This window comes from Hordeum vulgare, chromosome 2H (assembly GCF_904849725.1).
Source record: "Hordeum vulgare subsp. vulgare chromosome 2H, MorexV3_pseudomolecules_assembly, whole genome shotgun sequence".
Taxonomy (NCBI): domain Eukaryota; kingdom Viridiplantae; phylum Streptophyta; class Magnoliopsida; order Poales; family Poaceae; genus Hordeum; species Hordeum vulgare.
Genome location: NC_058519.1, coordinates 429373737 through 429381271, shown reverse-complemented (window position 1 = coordinate 429381271; position 7535 = coordinate 429373737). Strand labels below are relative to the sequence as shown.

The following is a 7535-nucleotide window of genomic DNA, read 5'->3' as shown; positions in this document are numbered from 1 at the left end:
TAGTTCTGAAACCTGCAGTTTTACCAGATAGCTAAAACTCAAGTGCATGACAATTTGTCTAATAAAAAAATGCATAGTTTTTTTTTTCAAGAAAACATGAAGAAGACATTGGGGGGTACAACCTCCAGAAAGGAGGGAGACACACACACACACGACCGTCCTCACCAAGCGACTACAACTAGGTAAGGAGGTGCCCTCAGCTACAGACACACAACGACATTAGGCCTCGCCCAGCCGCCATTGCTAGACACCTCCAGGAACAATTGCAGCTCCAGGACTGCCCAGGCCAACGTACCTCACACCCATGTGCCTAGGGATCGGCGGGTGAAAGGCAGGGCCTGATAGGAACTGGTATAGCAATTGTTGGGGGAGAGCCGGCGCTGGCAAACAACCTGCTCCCTGTTCAGCCGTCTACGCCAACGGTGCATCACCAGCCACCATCTGCCGCATCAAGTACTCCGCTTGCAGCCAAAGCAACGCCCTCAAGAGGGTATCGGCGTTGAGACGCCGCCGCTGCCCGGTCCAGGAGGCCGGACCTAGGATTTCTCCCGGTGCTCGAGGAGGAGGTCCGATCAAGGGCCATGCCAACACCTCCAAGGAGGTGACAGCACCCTCGGGCATCGCCGTTGACAGCGCAGGCCGTCGCTGCGCGGGGATTTCGCCCCGACCCATGAGCAAGGACCTCAGATGCAGATGCAGACCGGACATGGCGAAGAACGTCGGAGAAGACAGAAGCACATAGAGAGGGAAGCCTAGGAACGTTGGTAGTCGCAGGTTTGGGCACCGGCCAACGCAGCGCTAGCAGGCCGGCCACCGTCGGGAGCGCGTCCAGCACGCGACAACAATCACCTGCACCGCGCCGCCTCCGCCGCCGGGATTCGCCATGGCACAGCATCGCAGCAACCGTCAGGGTCGCCGCACGCATGCACAACCCAACGACAACCACCGGTGGCGGCTGGGAGGGGTGGGAGGAGGGAGAAGGTGGGTGGGGACAGAGTGGTTGGCACGGGCCAAGGCGGGCCCGCACAGCCTAGATCTGGCCGCCCCCAGCTGACAACCACCGGTGGCGGCTGGGAGGGGTGGGAGGAGGGAGAAGGTGGGTGGGGACAGAGTGGTTGGCACGGGCCAAGGCGGGCCCGCACAGCCTAGATCTGGCCGCCCCCAGCTCTGCCGCTCGCTGCAGCCGCCGTAGCAGCGCCTCCGCACACACGCACCGCGTCATCTCGACCTTCCATGCATGCGGACAACTTTCCGACGCGCCACCACACGCTCCAGCGCGCGAACAGGGGCCTCGCTGCCGCCGTCCACCAACGAGGGCTTCGCCCACCAACATCCTCCGACGGCGGCGAGGGGAGGGAGGGGAAGGAGGGGGCTTGGGTGGCGGCTATGGTTTCACCGCCCGAGTCGCCCTGGGAGCGACGCGGGGGCCTCACAAAACTCACTCCAAACTCCCGTGCCAAAAAAAATGCATAGTTCTGAAATCCGCAGTTTTACAACATATAGCTAAAACTGCAGTGCGCCACAGTTTGTCAAATAAAGCAATACACATAAGAATGATGAACTATGACGGAAATACACGAAGTAAGCTGTAATTCTAATTTAACAAAGCACCACAAGATGGTGCATTCAAACAGAAAAAAAAAATGGCGCTAACACTTAAAAATGCAATTAATAAGAAACTTATGCTGTCCAACATAAGGGCACATACCGAATAACCAAACTCAAATGCTGGAAGCAGCTCACTCCGGGCAACCTATTTCCAGCACCCAGCAAAACAGGGTGGCTGGAACAAGTATTTACAACGCCATTGTACACCAAAGAATCAGAGCATAGATCAAATAGGCCAGTGAGAACAACTTAGTACATGGGGGAGGCTCGGCATCACGGCCCGCGCATGCTCGTGATTGATGGAAACCATAAGCACACTTTAATCAAAATAAACATGATGCATATGCTGTACAACGCAAAACAGTGGCAGTAACTCTTCCCTACGGAGCATTTTCAGGTGGAATCGTCGTTTTGCTCACGACGCCCTTGCTGAAGTAGTCCGCTACCACAGAAAAGCCATCCTTCGAACCCTTTAACTGTCTGAAGAAGAGATCATGATCCCTGGCATTTAGTTCTAGCTTTTGCTTTGCCTCCATAACAGATCTGTATTCAGGTGCACATTCTGGGCATTCCTTCTCATTGTCCCCGAGGCAGCGAAGATGGAACGAATGCATGCACATGAAATGGACAGCAGGAAGATCAAGGGTGAAGGTGCATGCTGTACACTTGCTTAGTTGAAAAACCTTTGCGTTTGTCTTGAGGTCTTCTATCTCCCTTTTCATCAATTCTGTCTCTTCCTATAATAAACAAAAACATCGTTTCATTATGCGTTCCTTGTTTTGATCACTGAAGAGTGCAAATGAACTCCAGCTAAAGTTTCAAATATTTGCTCAGATCTTGCTACATCAGAGAAACCTTTTATAACAATCCTTCCCTTTAGCAAGACTCTGAAAATATGACTGGATCACCAATTTAATTGGCATGGTCAAAACTTAATTCATCAAAAGCATGTGATTCTGTTAGACATGTCGGTAACATGAGTGAACTTTTGATAACTGCCAGCTTCAAGCACTTTACTGCTAGCGTGGAAACAAAATTCCTTACATGTTACCCTCTCAAGTCCCAACGAAAGACAAACATGATTATAATTATTAACCACTCCTATTATGTGGTGTGCATGATAATTATGTTTATGCCAATAAACATATTAACTCTAAAGTGAGTTCAGGGTTCACTTGTGGCATGGTATGCAGAAGTCAATTGTCGAACATCAGCAAACTAGGACAAAATGGCGTGCTACACATCCTCCTTTTCGCAAAGAAAACTTGATACTGATTTAGATGTAAAAAAAAAACTTGATTTCTATTGAACCATGGGTTTTAGGTACATAGGTTCATCGAACGAAAGCCAGCACACTAGACAAACTCAGCTAAAATTTTCAGTGAAAGCTTCAGAGTTGTTGTTCGAACAAACAGCTGAACAAAAATTTCCCTACTATCTACTCCCTCCGTCCCAAAAACGCTCTTATATTATGGGACGGAGGGAGTAGCTTGAACCTATTTTGCATTACATAGAACAGCACATATATTGATCCTTTACATAGTAATATACCGTCACCAAACTATGCTACACTAACATGATTGCCTAAAGATTGTAAAAAATGTTGAGAATAGCAATAGAGAAAAGAAATGCTGCAGAAGCATCACATTCAAACTACTACTAACCTGGTACTTGTCGATAGATTTTCTGTCATCTTCAATTAGCTTTGATTCTTGCTCAAGTTTACGAGCAATGTAATCCTTGACAACTGAGAGAGTCAAGCATGGGTTTTTTGATAGTGTCTGTAGGACAACAATTGGAGGCAGAACATCCCCCTTCTCAATGTAGGTCAAGACCTCTTTAACTTCCTTAGAGCAATCTTCCCCGACCTCCCCAAAATATTTCAACAGGTCACCCCAGAGAGATGGATCCCCTCCTTGAGTTAAGTCCCCTAGCTTCTTACAGCATGCAATTAAACCTTCATGGTCATGAGCTTGCTTGTAGCAACTGATAACCTCTTTGTAGAGTTTTAATTTCTCATACAGAAATAATAAGCCATCTTTAAATGCATTTGCATTACAAATGATAAGAGCAAGATCAACGGAATACAAAGGTTGTTCCATCTCAGGTGTCCAGGCAGACTTCAGCAATGCAAGCCCTTTCCTTTGTCTGTCAACAATATCCTTTGCCGTTCTATTTTCTTCTTTTCCAAGTTTCGCCTTCTCCCTTGTGCCTGATTTATAGCCGTTTGTAATTTCCTTACCTTTTCTTTCTTTACTATTGTGATCATCAAAGCCATTTTCTTGTGACATAGATGGGAAGCTTAAATCTTTTGATATATACAGCTCCAGAAGGGTGTTATGGATTTCTGTCTGAGCAGGCGAGTCCTTGACTGCTTTGATATAGTTTTCTAGAAATTCCATGAGATATTGTGGGCTGTGCACAAATATATTTACAAAGTCCATTGGTGAAGGTATCATAAGCAAGCGCATGCTATTGGAACCTCTCCTTGTCGTAGGATCTCCCCCATCAGTACAAAGCCTCAACAGTATTTTAACAGTTTCAGCAGGTCTATGGTCCACAAGAATTTTTCCATATTCCTTTACAGTAAGACCAGCTTGATTTGCCTCAAGGCCAGATATATACTGCAGCGCCTCATCATATCTAGCAAGATCCTCAAGTAAAATCTTCAAATACAGCTCATGTCTCCCAGCCTTTTTGGCCACAAACATAGCATGTTCATGATATCCAGCTGCACGACATACTCTTATGGCAGTTTCCACATCAAACTTAATTTCACCTACCCCATCTTCATCTTTGATGAAATGGTTCAGCTTCTCAACATCTTTCAATTTGGTATAGCAGTTCAACAGAAGGGTGGTGTGGTCTTTGGATGCTAATCCTCTATCATGTAACTTTTCTAGATAATTTGTCAGGTTGTAGATGCGCTTTGCATCAAGAAACTTCTGTATAACATATGACGGTTCAAGATGACCAATGGTGTGGATATATTGAGACATGGCCTCATCATATTCTTGTTTTCCATACAGATGGTCACCATACTTACGTAGAACCTCAGCAGTTGAAGCAGGATCAGCCTGCTGACTTTGTACAAGATTGATTGCGACTGTATACAGATTTTTCTTAAATAACATGTCAAGCTTACTTTCCATATCTTTCTCCCCAATGCAGAGTATCCTTTTATCACTCATTATGAGAATAATATAGCCCCACTCAGTGACCAAATGTGAAACATCCCCCACAGGCATGCTATGCGCAATTAACCGATTCTTAAGATCGTAAACATTAAGAGTATTCTTTCGGCTTCTCTGATCTTCAATTATGCAAAGTAAATAACCCCGAAACCAACCGACGAACTTCTTCTCACCATCGAAAGCCCAACAAGGGCCTCTACCATCAACTTCGTAGAAATACACAGCTTCTGGTCTACCAACAATCAGATCCTGCACAGATACAAATAAAAACAAATAAGGTTTGCAGTAGAGCAAGATAAAATCGGGCTGTTACAAAAGCATTAGGCGTTAATTGTGTGTTTTGCCACCGCCTTGCACTTTTCTGACCAAAGCGTGTACTTATGCGCAGATTAAGCGCTAGACGTTTTGCTATGGCCTAGAGCCTAGGCGCACTTAAGCGCCCGCCTAGGCTCGCCTTTTTTTAACTAAAAAACCTAAGAGCAAAACGCAGGTAGGAATGTAATAAATTGAGTAATTGACTGAGTAGCTCCAGGTCAAAAATACTAGCTAACTCTTCCTAAATTTTGCAGCAGACTGTTCATGTGGACTTGGTTAGTTTCAGTGATCAGGTGGAGATCTGGTACGGCTTTTTTAGTGGCTGTGCAGAACAACTATACTGACCAAGGGCCTATGAGACTAACAGGTGGCCTAACCAAACTTGCCATGTTATTCCTTGTACACTGCTGTGTAGTTGCGAACTACTGAGTTGGGGCAACTACCAAATAGGTCCCAACACAACACATAATTACCAGCACATTTGTGAACAAGTATGTATAGCTATATGATTTGAAGAATAACAGATGAACAAGCACAAAAAAAGAATATATGATATATCACACTAACCATGCGGTCACTCATTGCTACGGCATTGGTCTCACAACCAATTTGGTCAAGTGTTTGCCTCCTTGGTGGTTGATGATGCAAGCTGAACAAGGTTATGGAACTAGGAGTTATGGCAAAGAGCTGATGTGCCTGCCCCTCAACTCGGAACCCAAGACCAGTAATAGGTGAACTTGTGCCGTCTGAAACAGGTTCAACTTGCAATGCGAAGCGTGTGATACGCTCACGTGCAATATCACCTTTGATGCAATAAATGCAACCATTGTCCAATCCGATAGCAATCAACAGGATGGGAGGAGCTTCTTCTAGAACCAAAAATGATGTAATCTGCAGAATTGAATACAGTATTTCAAATTAGAATAGGATGTTATTGTATGCAACATATATTCAAAATTTCTTAGAAGAAGAACGCACAGGGTGACCTCAAGGGGAGTGAGGACAGGATTTACCTTTGCCTCGGGAAACTGATTGGTGAAGACCCGCAAAATTTGAACACAGAAAGGAGTTGTCGTACTTGAACCCTCTTCTTGTACTTTATCAAGGTCGAAAACTTTTAGACAGACTGCCGAAGACTGTGAAGATGCTTGATCATCATCTCCAACCGTGACAAGAACATTTCTTTGCTAATCATACAAAGGCATTAAGTTGTAAGCATCACTTTTAACTATTATTATCATGATAAAAACAACACGAACAAATAACATAGACGAAATGCATTGCGAACAGAACAGGGAGAGGTACAGAGGTAGAGTAGGTAAGAAACTAGTGGGGAAAAAGTAAGCACCATTTTGTCAATAAGACATGACAAATTAGCATATAATCAATGTTATTGGATATTGGCAACCCAGTTGAGCTGAACTTCATCGGTTCCAAAAATAAACAAAAAAGATGAGCTCCGAATTCTGAAGCCTTAAGCAGACATCAACGCCAAGTTTTGTTGCCGAATCTTATCATAAGTTTCTGGAACTGTTCAGAGCTGGGCGACAGAGCAATGCTTGTCATCCCATCTGGGATTGACGAACTATGTTCACTAGGCATAATTAGAAGTTCATTTCGAATAATAAAACCGTAACATTGTTTATTTTGTCTCCTGGTTGTACAGGACAAATATTGAACATTTGAATACACATATGGCGAGAAATTCCACAGTTACAGATGCGATTCAATGGGTGCACGTACCTTGAGCTGCTGGAGGAAGAGGACGGATGAGGCGTAGGCCTGGAAGCCGTAGGACAGGCGGAACCCGCGGTCGAGGAGCCCCACGGTGCCGTCGTCGCAGCCGATCGCGACGCGACCGCGGCCGCCCGAGCAGCAGGTCACCCGGCCGGCGATCTCGGCTGGCACGGCCGGGGCGCCGCCTCCCCCACCACGCCCGGCCCCCTTCTCCTCGAAGAACTCGAACTTGCGCCACTGGTACATGCTGGACGCAAGGGGAGGCAGATCGGGAGCGCACTGCCGGTCAGCTCGGGTGGGATGGATCGACCTCCGCGCCGGCCGGTGGGAGGGAGGGAGGGAGGGAGAGGAGAAGCGGCCTGCGGTCGGGCACGACTGGACAGATCGGGTCGGCCTCCGTTGCGGCCTTCGGTCGGGCACGAGCACAACTGGACAGATCGGGTGCGGCCTCGCGGGGAGGTGCGCGGCGCGACCACAACAGGTTAGGATCGGACTCGTACGCAACACGGGAGCAGTGGGTCTATGATTTTTTTTTTTTCAACAAGACCACCTACCGAATGGGATTGACAGAAAAGACCACCTCTGAGTCAAATTGCCAAAAAAAAAAGACCAGCTGAACCGTGGCGGCAGACGCGCCAGCCGGCACGTGGCACGTGCCGCCACGGGCGCTGGCGGCAGCCC

General features: G+C 46.8%; 1 protein-coding gene and 1 pseudogene across 1 annotated transcript; both read right to left on the bottom strand.

Annotated features, from left to right (window-relative positions):
- Nucleotides 1–411: 411 nt before the first annotated feature.
- On the bottom strand, nucleotides 412–1333 carry LOC123427897 (annotated as a pseudogene).
- Nucleotides 1334–1650: 317 nt separating this feature from the next.
- Nucleotides 1651–7246, bottom strand: LOC123426525 (vacuolar protein-sorting-associated protein 11 homolog). Its single transcript, XM_045110366.1, has 5 exons — nucleotides 6861–7246; nucleotides 6131–6304; nucleotides 5685–6008; nucleotides 3273–5051; nucleotides 1651–2345 (listed from the first exon to the last, which is right to left on the bottom strand). Exons 1-5 carry the CDS (start codon nucleotides 7098–7100, stop codon nucleotides 1989–1991), a joined length of 2874 nt encoding a protein of 957 aa, XP_044966301.1. The 5' UTR covers nucleotides 7101–7246; the 3' UTR covers nucleotides 1651–1988.
- Between the last annotated feature and the right edge of the window lie 289 nt (nucleotides 7247–7535).

What these genes read in the sequence shown, in the direction of transcription:
- LOC123426525 (XM_045110366.1), bottom strand. Translation starts at nt 7,100, where the DNA reads ATGTACCAGTGGCGCAAGTTCGAGTTCTTCGAGGAGAAGGGGGCCGGG. An exon ending in ATCAGTTTCCCGAGGCAAAG is followed by an intron (nt 6,009 to 6,130) that starts GTAAATCCTGTC and finishes TCAATTCTGCAG; the next exon opens with ATTACATCATTTTTGGTTCT. An exon ending in TAGCAATGAGTGACCGCATG is followed by an intron (nt 5,052 to 5,684) that starts GTTAGTGTGATA and finishes GTATCTGTGCAG; the next exon opens with GATCTGATTGTTGGTAGACC.